The sequence below is a fragment of the Xiphias gladius genome, chromosome 10 (assembly GCF_016859285.1).
Source record: "Xiphias gladius isolate SHS-SW01 ecotype Sanya breed wild chromosome 10, ASM1685928v1, whole genome shotgun sequence".
Lineage (NCBI taxonomy): Eukaryota > Metazoa > Chordata > Actinopteri > Istiophoriformes > Xiphiidae > Xiphias > Xiphias gladius.
Genome location: NC_053409.1, coordinates 25970102 through 25987977, shown reverse-complemented (window position 1 = coordinate 25987977; position 17876 = coordinate 25970102). Strand labels below are relative to the sequence as shown.

At 42.3% G+C, this 17876-nt stretch overlaps 1 protein-coding gene across 1 annotated transcript in view; it reads right to left on the bottom strand.

Moving 5' to 3' along the window:
• Nucleotides 1-17513, bottom strand: part of LOC120795531 (neuronal PAS domain-containing protein 3) — a 244038-nt gene extending 226525 nt beyond the window's left edge. The window contains exons 1-2 of the mRNA XM_040137522.1: nt 17457-17513; nt 12836-12934 (exon numbers count right to left, since the gene is read on the bottom strand). Coding sequence (XP_039993456.1) covers nt 12836-12934; nt 17457-17482 — 125 coding nt within the window. The 5' untranslated portion in view covers nt 17483-17513. The remainder of the gene's footprint in view (nt 1-12835; nt 12935-17456) is intronic.
• Nucleotides 17514-17876: the final 363 nt, after the last annotated feature.

Genomic DNA, 17876 nt, shown 5'->3' with positions numbered 1-17876 from the left:
AACATGCAAAGTTTTGATTTCATCTCTTGCACGAGGAGATGCATCAAGAAATGAAAATAATGCATTTCTGATTCGTCAAGATATCTGAAACAGAAGAAGTGAAAGCAGTGGTGGGCCATGAAGATTAGTGGGCCACTAGGGGTTTCTCAATCAAAACAATAACAAAAGACGGAGTTTGGCGACGTCGTGCAGTAGCGTGGGATCATGGGAGTTGTTGTCCTCACCACCATTGCCGTCACTGTAGTCAGCTTTTCCTGGTTAGGACCGGGAGTCGTATTATCCGCATAATACGACTATGTTAAAAGCAAGTGTTTCTCGACGCTGTTCGGCAGACACGGGACGACTCCTAGGGGCTAGGAGCCGAACTACGGCCAACGTGTGCTAAGCCCGTTTCTCTAATTACTTAAGATCCAGACATCCGCGACTAAAATCCTTCATCCGGTTAAAATACATAGTTAAAAAACGACCATGATCTCAAAAGTGCATCTTAACAACTGGATAAAAAGTCCATTTTGACCGCCACTGGCAGACAGCCACAACACTAACACATTAGCAAAGGGGATATGACTCCACTGATGTGCGACCGAATGAAACGGACCATTACCACGATAAAAAGAACGGATTTCTTGCTGGAAACATTTGGGATAATCTGGGCACACAGCTCAACAAAATAACAACCAAATCAAGCCAAAGGTCGTGTCCGACTGGAGATTAAATCAAATTTTAACACTGACCAGCCTGATCCAAAGTCATTGCAGCATTCGGTGTAATATTTACGTTAAATTCAAGTTGAATTTCCGCCCAGTTGTCTGTAAATAAATCTGATGTTGCTACAAGCAGCACGACATGAATCAAAATTAAAGATCAAACGAGGCCTCATCTTATTGTTTCCTATTTTTAGGCATAAAAAAAAAAAAAAATGGTCGAAATAATAGTGAAAATGAAAAGTCTAAAACATCGAGTAATGTAGTACAATTCAGTGCAACTGGTTTTTTTATTTGGATTCAGTTTTTTCACCAGAATTTGAGAGGGATTCACTAAGACAAATGATCTTTTAGGATGAGGGTAAAAACTGTCTTCAATTCCTGTAAAACCACAAAAATAAAGGCCTTTGAAAAAATAAATAATAATAATAAATAAATAAATAAATAAAAACCACACACAGGAAACGCCTTCCTCTCCTGTTAAAACCGTATGAAGTACATCTATAGGCACCATAATGGAGCAAAACAGAGCAAGTTTATTTCATGTGCGCGACGTCTCTCTAGCGCTCCGTCTTCCTCGGGGGTAAGTCTCGCTGCAGTAACAAGCCCGAGCGATGCTGGGAAAGTGCCGCGGGCAACAGCGAGCAGCGGCGCAGCAGCGCAGGCAGGTGAAGACGAGGTGAAAGTCACATCTTTTCACTGTAAACACACCCCGGGAATAATGAAAAGTAAATATATGTTGTGTGAATAAAAATGTGTGTGTGTGTTTGCTCTGGATTTAAGTGATTCTTTGCGGGCGCCACAGGTGGGTAGCTGTCCAACGAGGTGAGGGATTCGCTATTATGAGGACAGATAGACAAGGAGAAGAGGGAGTTGTTATCAGAGGGAGACGGGGGAGAAAGCTGCAGAGCAGAGCTGCTATAGAAAACTCGTCAGAAATTTAAAAAAAAAGATGTCGCCTTCAACACTTTTCTGAGAGCAGCTTGGGACGCCGCCATGTCACGATTCGTCTCTCAGGTACGTCAAGTGTCAAAGATGAGGTACCGACTGCTCACAGTGATGCCGGGGAGACAAGGGATTTACAGGCATGGGGACTGACGCGGTGGACGCTGACAGGCTTTTATGTGTGGTCGGGAGTCTAAGGAGAGGCCGAGTGAAGAGTTCAAATGTTTATCTGGATGATGTCTTGTGGCGTTATTCTCAAGGTGCAGCGGTGGCCCAGGGGTGAGAAAAACTGCTTCCTATCAAGAAAGATGCCGGTGTCAGTCAACAGCTAGTGCTGGGTGGCACAGACCGATTTGCGAGACGGCAACAGATCAGTTTGCGTCTCTTTCGGAGACATTCGAGAGGTTAAGTGCAACTGTAAAGTGCTGCTGTTGTTCAAAAGAACTGCACCGGAACTATTAGTATTTTGTTCACTCTGAGATAAAGAGAGGTTGTCTGCCTCCCGATTGAAACCTCCTGCCACGGCAGACCCCCACTGACACACCTCTGCACAGATATTACACAGACGATACAAAATATTATAGGGAACCATCAATAGGATGCAAAATTTTGTTTTCTTAAATTATAACAATTCTGCCGCCTAACAACGTACAACATGCTTTACTGATTTAAGGCTTATCGTAGCCTCAGCGGGCTATGTGCAGTACATAGTAATAATGAAACAACAACAGTAAAGGCTGCGAATCTACAACTTTTCAACAAAAAATGTTCATCCCTTCATACAGAGCCTCTGGATCAGGGGCTCCGCGACTCCTTGGGCCCCTGGGCCTGTGCCCGGTAAATCGGTTCAGTCATCCGGGAATGCAGGATGGTGAGTTTGGCTGCATTTGAAACGGAATCATGGTGTTTTGATTGGTTTACAGGGAAGCTAAATGTGAAAACTGAGTCTTAATTTTTCACTAGATAAGATTTGGACTCTGTGGGTTGAGAAAAAACAAGGACGAACCTCATGCTGCTTCAATCTCACCATTAAATCATCAACAGAAACAGACGTCAGAGGTTGAACGCTCATTTTCGACAGCAAAGTTTACGAAGAAACAATCCAATGTTTTTATTTATTTTTTTTAAACCGCAAAAACGTCTTCGGGATGCAAGAAGCAACTGAAACAGAACGGTTTACTGTAGCTACCTGTTGGGTTTCAATGTGGAAATATCTCCAGCCACTGTTTTGGAAATACTCTCTAAGTTTGAGAGCCACATCAGTAATGTAAGTGTTTTTGTCATTTGAAAACCATATCAAAAGTTAGAGGATTTATATCCCCAGCTGATTTGGAGAAACGGGTCCATGCATTCATCTCAACCAGTTCAAAGTACAGGAAGGCTCCAGCTCTTTCAAAAGCACAATCCTCGTCTGTACGTAGCGTACTCCGGTACTTCGGTCCCTTCGATGGCTTCCGGTGCGACACACAATCAACTTCAAAAGTCTGAATGGTTTGGCTTCCCAGCACGTCTTTGACCTGCTCACTGAGTGCACTCTGTCCGGCCACTCGAGTCATCAGGTGGTGCTTTTTCTAACACAGAATAAGATCCAGATCTGGTGAGAGCGCTTTCGGTTATTTTCTCATGTTCTGTGGGACAAACCGACTCTGTCTCCAAAAAAGTGTGCGCACATACAACTGTCCTACAACAGCAAACGGATTACAAGGAATGAATGAAAGTATGATTAATGGTTTAAAACTTGGTTTAAAACACAGTCAACAGTCAACACAAGCAAAAAACAGGACTCTACGTTTTCAGTATCTAACCAAAAATAAATGTTTCCAGACTTTTAGTGATTTAAACCTAAAGGCCACGGGACACAGGACGTGGACAACTGTCTCTGGTGTCAAAATCCTGCACTTTGTACATTTGTGGTTTAAAATACAAACGACTCTGCAACCAAAATGGAGTCCAGATGTTAAACTGGGAAGCATAGCAGTTACCTAGAGCCATGGTTTCTGAATGGTGACATCTTCCTGTTTGATTTCTCGAAGGTAAACAAGGTTTCGCGGGATATTAGCTAAAACTCATCCTTCTGATTTATTTCAAACAAACCTCATCAAGCATTCTGACTGCTGATTTCAGTGGCAATCAGACAGAGATCAATGCCTCTGGACTACAGACATCACACTTCAAAAGATCTCTGCTGTTTTCTCTCTCTATCACACACACACACACACACACACACACACACACACACACACACACACACACACACACACACACACACTTTCTCTCTCTGTCTAAATCTATACAATTCATTATTAACATGTTTCCTGCCAGACAAAGACACAGGTAGATGATAAAATATAGAAAAATAAAAGACAAAAGAGGAGAAGAGGTTAAATTATTGAATTCGGGTTGCCTCTTTCTCTTCAAAATAAAAAAAAAACCAGATGGAGAGAAGGAGAATCTATATTGTTTTTTTGGGGAGTGAAAAAAATTGGAGGGGAAAGTAGGTTAGAAAAGAAAGGCAAGGTGAGAGAAAAAGTGTGGCATCAAAGAGAGAAAGTTGAACAAAGTCAGCGGCACGCCCGGAGTCGACTCATGCGACATGGGAGAGAAAAAACACACATCAGAACACATCACATCCTCGCCATCAAACCAACGCTCAGAGGGAGAGAGAGAGAGAGAGAGAGAGGAAACAAGTATGAAGGGGAACTTGAAGTGATGAAGAGGGAGCAAGTAAAAGAAAGGAAAGAAGGAAAGAAAGAAAACAAGAAACACGGGTACGGAAACATATGGAGACATACGGAAATAAATAAAGAGGAAACAAAGGAAGACAGTTTGGAGAGGAAAAACAGAATGGAAAGAAGGGTGATGAAAGGAAAAAGACAGGATGGAGGAAGACAGAGTTTGATACAGACCGAGGTAAGAATGCGAGGAGGGAAAAGGGTAAGAGATGGAAGAAAGAAAGATGTAAGAAGTAATGAAAGGGGGCAAAGGAAGATCGAAGGAAAAAAACACAAAGGAATTAAGGATTTGATTGAGGACAGAAGGAAATACAAGATGAAGGAGAAAAAGGATGGAAGATGGAAAAAGGGAAGAAATCGAGAAAGAAAAAGGTGAGAAAAAAGGAAAGGAAAGAGACCAGATAAAGGAAGGAGTGAAGAGAGGATAAGAAGAAGAAAAGAGTGGAAGGAAATAAGAGTAAGTAAAGACAGTGAGAAGAAAAAAGAGGACGGAAAGAAGAATGTGAGGCATGGAGAAAGAAGCAAACTAGACAGAGAGGGGAAGGGAAAAGGGACAAAAATTACACAAATTGAAAGAGGAGAAGGAAAGGAGAAAAGGTGGAATAAGAAGGGGTGGAGGAGAGGAGAGGGTAAAGAATAGAGGAGGGAAAAAGAGAAAACAAGGTGAAGGAAGGGAGAAGAAATAGAAAACAGAAGGGATATAGAAAATTTAGGACGGGAACATGAAGAGGAGGTGGAGGAGGATTTATGGGTTTTTACAGCCATCATCTCTGAAGGACAGACCTGGGGCGAATCAGCACACCTGCTACACCTCCAATCTCTCTCTATCCACCTGTCTCTGTCATAAATTCAGACACATGACTGTTTACATCTCTTCATTATTCCTCTCTTCACTTCATCTCCCGCATTGCACACAGTTCTGCCCAAAACCCACGCGGTCGGGCACAAACCGTGGTTCAGGGTCGGGGGTTGGGAACCAATGACTCGCTTCAACTTAAGGAACCCGGTTTCACAGCATCACATCTATCGGCAGAGTGACATGATTTGTCTGTGCCATCCTAACCCTGTCTCCTAGAAATCATGTTTCTGTGCAGTTCAAGTGCAACGGCAGGATGTTTGTAGGAAACATAAGCGCTGGTTGGATTATGTGAAGGTTTTTCTGTGTTTTTGTTTCAAATGAGTGAAGCGCGACATTTATCGACGGCAGCGTAGTCACAGGGAGGCGGTTGGGGTTGGACGGAGGACGTACAAAGCGTACGTCCTGCCACACCGGAGACCGGGGTCCACATCCACAGTCCCGTCTGCGGTTTAGGCAACAGCAGCACTTTGGTTAAGGTTCGGGAAAGATGGAGGTTTTGCCTGAATGTAAACAAACAGGTTGGGTCTGTAGTAGCGTTGAACTTTGACTGTATTAAACCAGACCAGGATCTTTCCCGAACCTGAACCAGGTGCTGTGAGTGTCTAAACAGAACCATGAACCCGTTTAATAATGCTGGAGTCACTGCTAGCGGATGCTGTACTGCAGGATCAGACATTTTGGATGTGTTGTCCGTCAACACTTTAGTGACACGCTACGTAAAATTGGCCACATACGTAAAATTAACCACATCTCCTCCTTTCCGTGTTTCACGAAAGCGTTTTCTGATCTGACACCACGTGGTTAAGGTTCAGGCACAGAAGCTACTTGGTATGGGTAAGGGAGAGACTGCCGTCATGTTGGTAGGAAACAGCAGTCCCTCATGTCAAAGTCAGACGTTTGGGTTGACCCATCCAACCACCCTGACCTCCTCCTCTTGATGGACGCTGTGACTCCGAAACCTCATCACACTTCTTCACTCCCGGCAGACAAGAGTTATAATTCCTATCAGCGCTAGTTGTCATTCGAAAGTAAACGTGTTATTTTGGGACACTTCTGTCATTTTTCTTGAGAGGACAGTCTCAACCAAGTAATTTGGTGTGTCTACGTCCTATTGATGGAGTACCAGACCATCAAAACAATAATTTGGGTAGTTTTGGAACTCACTAACAGACACCCTATTTGTTCAGATAATGATACCCCCTCCTCCTCTTTTTCCTTATAATACCAGTAAACAAGAATCCAAAACAACCCATCCCTCTTCTCTCTCTGTTCCCTCCGTTTTCGTCTTTCTATTATCTCACAACACACCAAACCTTTATTCTCTCTCTCTCCATTCAAACACAGACGGACACACACACACACACACACAGTCTCTCTCTAGCCTCGCTTAGGTACTACTTGAATAACAGCATCTCCATGGTGTGTGTGTGTGTGTGTGTGTGTTAGAGAGAGGAAAAGTGAACAGGGCAGCAGTAGGCAGTAGCTCTCCTTGGTACATCTGTCTCTTTTAGTTTACAACCATTCTGCCTACTTGCGCACACACACTATAAACACAAAAACACACATCAACAGCAACATACACACATGCGCACACACACACACACAAAAAAAAAAACTCACAGGTAATCCCACTCAGGCATAGGTGTGCATATAAATACTCATTTCCATAGAGAACATGCAGACACAAAACTAAACTAAACACACACATGCTGTAATAGAAATGCAAAGATACCTGCGATTGTGTATGTATGATGGTATCCGCACACACACACGCGCGCACACGCACACACAGCTGTAAGCAGAGTAGACAGGTGGAGTGTATATCAGGGGCCTCTGTGGCCACCCAGCTCCTCCACCATTTATCTCAATTTCACCTTAACATTAGAAATACGCCCGGCCAAAGTAAGAGAGACACGTACTGATGCACAGATACAGACAGACAGACACACACACACACACACACACACACACACACACACACACACACACACACACACTACAGGCACACAGCCCGACAACTCAAATCTAACAGACCAGGCACACACACCGCACAGGAGCGCAGCTCTCCACTGACATCTATGCACTCCATGGAAAGAAACGCCGGCTTCTGATTGGCTGACAGGTGTCCGCTAGAACACCTGCTCGACGGTTTAGTTTATAAATTAGGGGCGGGTAACCATGGCAACAGCACTGATGCTTCAACGGTTAAAGGAGGAGTAAGAGGATAGAGAGCAAACAACGAGACACCCAGCGGTGTGACTAACGTTAGCTACGTTGTGGGTTAGCAAACTGTGGCTAAAGTTGCCGCTGCGAAGCTAACACACTCAAACACACACAGAGGACCAGACGGTTTCCCAGAGCCAGCAGACCAGCTCCTGCTAAAGCTAACATCACACCAGCACCGTATCCTGGCAAACTAGAAAATAAGCTGAATGTCCCAGCAGGTCTCTAATTACTGTCCAGCTGACGTAGAATGCTGCAGCGTGAGTACTGACCTCCTCCTCACCTTAAAACCTTCCTTCTTGATAAAGCTTAAAGTCAGGTATGGCTCGGGTTTGTCTTGACCCGTCCGCTAGTTACACTGCTACAGGCCTAGACTGCCGGGTGACTTCCCATGGTGCATTGAGCTCCTCTCTCCTCCTCTTCCTCTCCATCTGCACGCATTCATATCCCATCAATGCTTGTTACTAACTTGACTTCTTCCCTCTCCCGTAGTTTTGTTCTTCCTCGTCTCTCTCCTCTCTCTTCCTGTCGCTTTCTGCAGGTGTTTCTGCCCCTGGTGCTGCAGAGTCTGGATCTGAGACTGTAAACCACCTACTGCCCCATGATCCTGCTCAACACCCACTGCTTCAATTATTATGATTATCGTTACTTTTATTATATTTAGTTTTATTAGTATTATTATTCACGCCATTATTATAATTTCGTTTTATTATTAGTCTCATTGTTATTATTATACAACAGAGGTGCTATGATCATTGCCTGATCATAGCACCTCTCTTTCAGTTCTGATCTCTCCTTCTTGACAATGCGATTATGTTGTGGAGTTAAGGTAGTGGCTACTGTCACCGATTTAAAACCCGGACGTATCTGATAGAAAACAAGGTTTGTTAAGGGGTTGAGTTTCTATATAACTGTCATTTAGATGCCTCCACTTCTGTCTCACTAAATGTTGACATATACTGTCGTCGTTACCGAAGTAATGTAATGTAATGTAATGTTGTAATGTTGTATGGAACCTAGATCTCTACAAAGATAATAAAGAAATAAAATAAATTACTGAACTGTGCTGACCTGTGAATAGATTCACATTTCAACAGAACTTCTACGTGATGGTCTTTTGATCTGTAAGTCACCAAATCAGAGATTATTGGGTGCTTTACACTCAGACCTGGGAAATACCAGCAGCTTGGAAGCCATTTTTGTTGAGGTCAGATCACATGAACAGCAGCCATGTCACTGGATATATTTGTTTTTAAATCGAACTACAATGAACGTGAACACCTAGAAATTGAACTGGATTTGAACTAAAATACAAACATGTTGCAGAACAACAGATGCAAAAACTATCAGATGGTGTCTAAAAAAAAGGCTCTTACTCTGTGTATACGTGTGTGTGTGTGTGTTAGAGAGAGGAAAAGTGAACAGGGCAGCAGTAGGCAGTAGCTCTCCTTGGTACATCTGTCTCTTTTAGTTTACAACCATTCTGCCTACTTGCGCACACACACACACAAAAAAAAAACTCACAGGTAATCCCACTCAGGCATAGGTGTGCATATAAATACTCATTTCCATAGAGAACATGCAGACACAAAACTAAACTAAACACACACATGCTGTAATAGAAATGCAAAGATACCTGCGATTGTGTATGTATGATGGCATCCGCACACACACACACAAAAAAAAAACTCACAGGTAATCCCACTCAGGCATAGGTGTGCATATAAATACTCATTTCCATAGAGAACATGCAGACACAAAACTAAACTAAACACACACATGCTGTAATAGAAATGCAAAGATACCTGCGATTGTGTATGTATGATGGCATCCGCACACACACACACACAAAAAAAAAACTCACAGGTAATCCCACTCAGGCATAGGTGTGCATATAAATACTCATTTCCATAGAGAACATGCAGACACAAAACTAAACTAAACACACATGCTGTAATAGAAATGCAAAGATACCTGCGATTGTGTATGTATGATGGCATCCGCACACACACACACAAAAAAAAAACTCACAGGTAATCCCACTCAGGCATAGGTGTGCATATAAATACTCATTTCCATAGAGAACATGCAGACACAAAACTAAACTAAACACACACATGCTGTAATAGAAATGCAAAGATACCTGCGATTGTGTATGTATGATGGCATCCGCACACACACACACAAAAAAAAAACTCACAGGTAATCCCACTCAGGCATAGGTGTGCATATAAATACTCATTTCCATAGAGAACATGCAGACACAAAACTAAACTAAACACACACATGCTGTAATAGAAATGCAAAGATACCTGCGATTGTGTATGTATGATGGCATCCGCACACACACACACAAAAAAAAAACTCACAGGTAATCCCACTCAGGCATAGGTGTGCATGGGCTCGGGTTTGTCTTGACCCGTCTGCTAGTTACACTGCTACAGGCCTAGACTGCCGGGTGACTTCCCATGGTGCATTGAGCTCCTCTCTCCTCCTCTTCCTCTCCATCTGCACGCATTCATATCCCATCAATGCTTGTTACTAACTTGACTTCTTCCCTCTCCCGTGGTTTTGTTCTTCCTCGTCTCCCTCTCCTCTCTCTTCCTGTCGCTTTCTGCAGGTGTTTCTGCCCCTGGTGCTGCAGAGTCTGGATCTGAGACTGTAAACCACCTACTGCCCCATGATCCTGCTAACACCCACTGCTTCAGTTATTATGATTATCATTACTTTTATTATATTTAGTTTTATTAGTATTATCAGTCACGCTATTATTATAATTTCGTTTTATTATTAGTCTCATTGTTATTATTATACAACAGAGGTGCTATGATCATTGCCTGATCATAGCACCTCTCTTTCAGTTCTGATCTCTCCTTCTTGACAATGCTTTTATGTTGTGGAGTTAAGGTAGTGGCTACTGTCACCGATTTAAAAGCCGGACGTATCTGATAGAAAACAAGGTTTGTTAAGGGGTTGAGTTTCTGTATAACTGTCATTTAGACAGCATTTAAAAATGCCTCCACTTCTGTCTCACTAAATGTTGACATATACTGTCGTCGTTACCGAAGTAATGTTGTATGGAACCTAGATCTCTACAAAGATAATAAAGAAATAAAATAAATTACTGAACTGTGCTGACCTGTGAATAGATTCACATTTCAACAGAACTTCTACGTGATGGTCTTTTGATCTGTAAGTCACCAAATCAGAGATTATTGGGTGCTTTACACTCAGACCTGGGAAATACCAGCAGCTTGGAAGCCATTTTTGTTGAGGTCAGATCACATGAACAGCAGCCATGTCACTGGATATATTTGTTTTTAAATCGAACTACAATGAACGTGAACACCTAGAAATTGAACTGGATTTGAACTAAAATACAAACATGTTGCAGAACAACAGATGCAAACTATCAGATGGTGTCTAAAAAAAAGGCTCTTACTCTGTGTATACGTGTGTGTGTGTGTGTGTGTGTGTGTGTGTGTGTGTGTGTGTGTGTGTGTGTGTGTGTGTGTGCTTACATACAGGCCTACATGGTGTTAAGCTCGTCATATAATGAGCTATTAACTGCCGTCTCCTTTCAGCTCTCAGCCCAACTCCGACACAAATCCCCCCTTTATTCTCCAGTACTGTAATCCTTTACACACTCGCACACACACGCACACACACACACACACACAAATACACCACAACATCTAGCCTCAGTTCACTTCCTGGTGTCAAATCTCCTCTCTGTTCACTGACAAAGACCTCTAAGGAGGGATTGGGGGGGGTGATGGGTTGAGGAGGAATGATACAATTTTGTTAGAGCGAATTACAAAAGCTGCAATCCAGACTGCAATATGAGCAAACACACAGAGAAAAACTTTAAACACACACATACAGGGCTAACAAAACTAGCAGAGTTGGAAGATTTACCCTTGATGATAGACATCCACCCACACAGAAAGATAAACCACTGACAATCTGCTGATCCCTACAGTTAACTCGCCTCGTGACCGACCTGGCCAGTAACTGAACCCTGTAGTACCAGAAGTGGTCAGGTTCTAACATGAGAAACAAAATGTGCTTTAGCAACACCCTGCTACCAACAAAATACCATTACAATTATTATATAAATACATATTTCCCGTTACATGATTAAAATAGAATTGAAGGTGAGATTTTACAACAGATTTTACAACAGTCTGCCTCCGCAAAGATGGTGTACAACACTAGAGCAGAAGCGTCAGCAAAGACAATCTGAAAGTTTGCATCAGCTGTTCCCCTCTTCTATCGTGAACCAACTTTGCTTTTTAATAAAGGATTACTTTTTTTAATCACATCTACATTTACTCAACTGTCTCTACCTCGGCTGCAAACAGACAACAGAGCTGAATGACTAGCACCATTGCAGGACTAATTCTACAGAACACTTCGTGTCATTGATGTGGACATAAGCATGGAATGAATGGCAGTTTAAAGTGACCCACCTGCACAGAAGCAATGTTGATACTGATAATACGGATCAAGTCATCCTCCGTCTTTGCTGAGACAGGACGGGACTTGGCCCTTTTTTTGTACCGAGCAGAACGACTCTATCTTAATTGTTTGCCTAGTTTCCCAGCTGTGCTTGTTTCCTCCATCTTTAATCAATCCTTTACTGAAGCCCTTGTCGTCATCTTCCGGACAACAAATTCCTCATGAAACATATTGGCTTATCAATTACGATAGGTGGCTGTGCAGCATAGAAACTACTATTTGACAACTGTCAAAGATAGCAAAAGCAACTGGGCACTGTAACAGATCAATGATACTGTAGGAGCTTCGCATTTTGGTACTTTGAAGTCTATGGAAATACTTTGGAAACTAAAGGACACTTCCTGGGAACAAAATGACAGCATTAGGCAACTCAACAAGTTTCTGCTCTGAGTCAAAAGCCATCCTTTGTCCTAACTTCCATTTTAATTGCAGACATCCTCAAGGATCTCCTTTAATTCGAGTCTTCATCTATCGGTGTCCGACTGAAAGCTCAATTCTCTACATTTGAAATTACTTTTTTCTTGATTCCATTTACATTCAGATATTAAGCTATGCTAGGCTAATCATCATTTTCAAAATGCCTCCATAAAGAGACTTAAGAAAACCCTCCTTCACTTTGATTTGGCGTAGGTAGAAAAAACATTAAATATCTACAAATACAGAACTAGTCCAACCAACACGGGGTCCAGTACATGAGGAGAGTTATTTCAAATCAACAGCAGCAAAAAACTGTTCAGCAAACTATTCACACTGCTCTTATCCAACAAAACAAACACACACAAACACACACTACTACCACTACTAGTGCTTCTACTACTACTACTGCTCCCAGGAGCACACACAAACGTTACCATGGTGAGGAGGTATGCTGCTGGCCGGCCAGGTGAAGGGTCTTGGGCCGGGCGGCGGAGCAGCTGCCTGCATTAGCTGGCCGCTCCCAGTAGGGGTCACTGTGAAACACACAAAAAAACGTGAGGAGGTTCTTTAACGACAGCTGTAAAGAGACAACGAGCAGGAGAAGAAGAGGAAGTGGGAGGAAAAGGAAACGTGAGGAAGAGAAGTTATGAATGAGAGGGTGGAAAAATGGAGAAGAAAGAAGGGAAGAAAGCAAGAGGAGAGAAAATACATAAAACAAGAAAGTGAAATAATCATGCACGGCAAAAATACTAAAGTCATGAGATATGCAACCAATTGAAGAACATAAAATTAATCATTGCAAAATATATTTAGACAAGCAGTAAATGATAATTTGGCAATAGCTTCATGTGGAAAAATGATCAACAATTGGGCATTTCTAGCTCAGTGGGCAATAAAAAAAAAAGTGTGGACCTTCCTAATGAGCTCATACGATCTAAAATACTGTTAGACGTGTTCACTGTGACACCACAAGCATATGATGAATCAAATCAGCAGCCTGATACTTTGACAACCCATCGACAAGCAGCGGCCCATAAGCGGCCTCGTCTTGGAAACACATGTTGTTCAAACTCACAGAAGTTTATTTTAAATTCTAGAAGAGACCCCAAAGTTTCCAAAAGTACCAAATATGCCGGGCTGAATTTCAGGTAAATGGGCACAATATGATGAACAAGATATCTGGAATAGTTCCATTTGGTGGAATATTGTTGCCATTAAAGAAATGTAGGCTTTGAATATGGACAGCTATCCCGCTCATGGACCCCAATGACGAAAATGAGCTGTTGGGCCCCCACTGTGGGACCCCCCGGTCCCTCCCATTCTGTGTGCACTCGCTTGAACTGTGTCATCCCTCACAGCGAACATCAAGTCCGCATTCATTTTTGATTTTTTCCTAAGGTAAACACAGTGCAAACTTCAACCAGACGTATTCCATTTATGAAATTCGGTAAATGTTCTTGGCCTTGGAAACAATACTTTGGAAAAAACAAAAACAAAAAAACAAAAACAGAATATGGATAGAGGTGTTCAATTGTCATGGGCAAGTTGATGTTTACTGTGATAAATTACACGACTCAAGGAGGTTCAAGAGTCCACTAACTGATTCTCACACTATGTGGAAATAAACGGAAACCGGACGGATGTCTGGAATGGCAGGAAAAACATCCCGAAATGTAAAAATGTGTCACATGCTTTGAGCTAAAACTTGCAAAAGCACTGGTATGCTCATTTAACGCCATTATTATTTCTGTTTATAATGTGCTTGAGTGGAAAATTACTGATAACATTTGCAGTTATTCAAATTTCCAAAAACTACTCGCCACACAGAGAGACTAGGGCAGCCTAGCTTGTCGCTTTGCCCAGTTGACAATGCAGCCTTGATATCAATATTGCACTCAATGTAAACATCATATAGTTTCAACGAGGAGCTGGAGCAAACTGATACAGAATATACCATAGATGGAACAAGATGATTTAAAAACATTGACGCTACGTAAAGGGAAACAACGGGCCAGTCTGAGCCCCCTGCACAAATTCAGCTCTGATCCCTGCTTTTTAAACCAAACTGAAGTCCAAGAACTTGCATTCAGGGATGCAATGACACAAAAGACTTTAATTTTTTACTGCCCTTGTCCATGAATAAAAGTGTTCTAATTATCAGTGTGCTCAAACCAAAATCTCTTGTTGTCTGGTAAAAGCATCTGGTGCATTTCGACATGTACCTGCCATCGCAGCTGGTCGACTAAAACAGCTCCTGCCTTTGGAAATATTCACAAAAATAAATAAACCTCCAGTTTGGTGGTGTTTTTTGAAAAGCTAAACGCCGCCTACTGGGACTCGACAGGCAGGCGAAGTGACACAGAGTCAAATACAAAATACAAAGCAGCCCCAAAGTGACTGTCTATGCACAGTGAATTATTTGAATTTTACACACCCACCAAAGACAGGCTGTCAAAACCCATGCTGGAATGGATTTTTCATACGAAGAGAGGGAGCGAGGGAGAGCCGGGGAGAAGAAAAGAGAGGAGAAGAAAAAAAAGAAAGAGGGCGAGGCACACCGGGGGAGACGGGGGGGAAAAGGAGGAGAGAGAGAGGGAGAGGCACTGAAGCGATGCTGGCTTGCAGGAGAACATTAGCTGCACTGTGTAGCGCACCATAAAACCATTGACATTGTCGGTCTTGCTTTGTGGACGAGTATTATTGTAAAACACAGTTTTCTGAGGCGAGCCGGCCGCTATTGTTTTTGTCAGAGGGTGAAGCGAGGGCAACGCCGGCATAACTTATTTCAGTTTTAAAGCTGCAGGAGAAGGCGGAGAGAGTTGGTTTTCAAATTAAACCACCAAGATGTAAGTCTAGAGATTGTATTACTTTTAGATTTGATCTCTTGATGCATGACTAGAAAACATATCGCTGCTGTCAGGGAGGAAGGAAAAAGAAAACAATAAAAAGATAACAAGAATGTAGCCATCTGCAAGAAGAAAAGCAGGTTTGTTCTCTGACGGAGGACGGTCTACTTTACTGATTGTACAACAAGGTTTAAGCAGGTTTCAAGAGACGGCGAGTCTGACTCCACACAGAAATGATCATATCGACTTTGAATGGATGAAACAGAAACAAGTGGGCTATTAGAGTTTTGAGGTATTTGCTGCATCATGACTCCAGAGGACGTGATATTAACTAAACTTAATCTTGGGGTAAGTAGATAAGTGAGATGTGACGTCAGCCTGTCCCAAATCTCTTTTGGGGTAAAAGAAAGGGAGCTTTTACTCAATTGTCCTTGTTATTGCCCGTGTTCGACTGAGTCTTCAAACATGGCCGTACTTAGAATCGTATTTGTCTCCCAGTGACGCTGAGTCATCAATTTCTTTAGGCTCTTCAGCTGTCAAGGACATTCACACTGTGCCAATCAATATTTTCATATGAACAGTGGGTCAAATGACACTTTATTAAGTGAATGGTGTCACTCATAGTAGCAGCAGGCAGCTTTTTTCATCCGACAAGCTCTGGTAAAGCCACCGTCCGGTACCTGCTCAGCAGCAAACGGCAGACAGACACAGTCAGAGACCAGCCGGAGCATTTAGCAGCTAAAGAGCCCGATGTTTCCCTCGGGAGCTGGTGGAGACCAAAACCAGAGCTAAAAGAGAGGGAGTAGTGGTCTTAGATTCAATCAGGTGGACACAAACATTGCTCCAAATGAATGTTAATGTTGCTAATGTGGCTGCTGGATGCGTACGTAGACAACAGTTTTCTAACACGTTTACAATATCAGCTTTAGAAGGACAAAAGGTGGGTGACAAGGGTGTGCTGATTTACGCGGTAGATTTTCAAGATGGGCGACAGAGTGGGTTCTTCCGCCTCCGAGCTGGGTTTACTTATATTTGATGATGCCGTAGAAAATAATGGTAAAGACTTACTGTACTGTGTATGTGCGCAAACCCTCCTGGGTCGTGGAAGAGCCCACACCGTCGTCCATCTTAAAAATCTGCTACACCTTTCAGGCAACTGAGCCCTCTGCCCTCTGATTGGACTCTGCTTTGTGACTGGATTCCCACTTTCCAATCAGATTCAGGTAATAAAATAACAGGGTCAAAATTTGTGCTTGTAACTTCAGCGTCACACACAGTGTGGGAACTTTGACTTTTACAGTTTTCTGCTTTGTATCTGTAAACGGACGTTCAGTAAAGCGCTTCTTTTTTCACATCGCCTCTGTGTAACCTCACCACTGATATCACTTGATCACAGATTTTATTCACAGTCTCAGTTAAAAATACAAACATTTTCTTCAAATACAAATCTTTTTCACACAAACTTGCATTTTCCATGCAGATTTATCTTACAGGTACAAAAAAAGTTGATTTGCAACGACAAACTTTGTAGTTCTTTGTGAACATCTCTTTACAAGCTCAACATTTTATTGACCCTAATTTGAGCCCACACACACACACACACACACACACACACACACACACACACACACACACACACACACACACACACACACACACACACACACACACACACACACACACACACACACACACACACACACACTTCCTGCCTGTCTTGACTATAAATTACCAAATAAAGGCAAATAGTTAAGAGGTGTTTTGCATGTTTTTACAGGTCATTCCTGCTTTTCCGATCTATTGGGCCTTATAAATATGGGTTTGTGTGTACGACTGTCGCGAAAGACTCCTCTGTCACTGGAAGTGATAAAAATCCCGGAGAAGTTAGGTAGAGACACACTTAACAGTGACCAGTCTCCTGAGCTTTATCATTAATTCCACCGGATAAAAGTTGTAGGAAAGTATTTCTCATTTTTGTTTGTTGAATATTGATTAAAGATGCTACACTCACTCCTTACCTCTGTAGCACTTCCTGGTTTGGAAAAAAGGACCCGAGCAGAGGGTCAGGCTGCCCTTATACCTGCCTGAGTGGGTGAACAGGTAAAACAGTCAGACCTGAGCTGTTTTCAGACTAATGAGATATCTGCAGCCTGGTGCCTTAATATTATTCTCGTTTTGTTTTTTTGTTTTTTTTACAGAAGCAGTTTACCTTGTAGTTATCTTAGTAGAGTCCATCTGATGTTAATCATGTCATTGTCAAATCAGTGGGTACAATCCAGAGGGAGGGGCCAACCACCCACGGCACAAGTGGACTCCAGACAGTCCTCTTCACACAGCTGGCTTGACAGAAATATGGATCCGCACAAGAGCAAGATCCTTTACGTCAAAGCTCACACACGAGTCTGATTCCACTTTCTTTCTTCTTTTCCACTGCTTTTTTTTCTCGTCTTTCCTCTCACTTTCCACATAACAGACAAACATAACACATGCACACATACACACAATGCAGAGACGATGCAAAGAAATAAAAATAAAATAAAAAAGCAAGAGGTATTTCAACTACTACATAGTAAAACTGAAAACATATATTCTTTTTCATAAATAAGAATTAAAATGTATCATTCGAAGA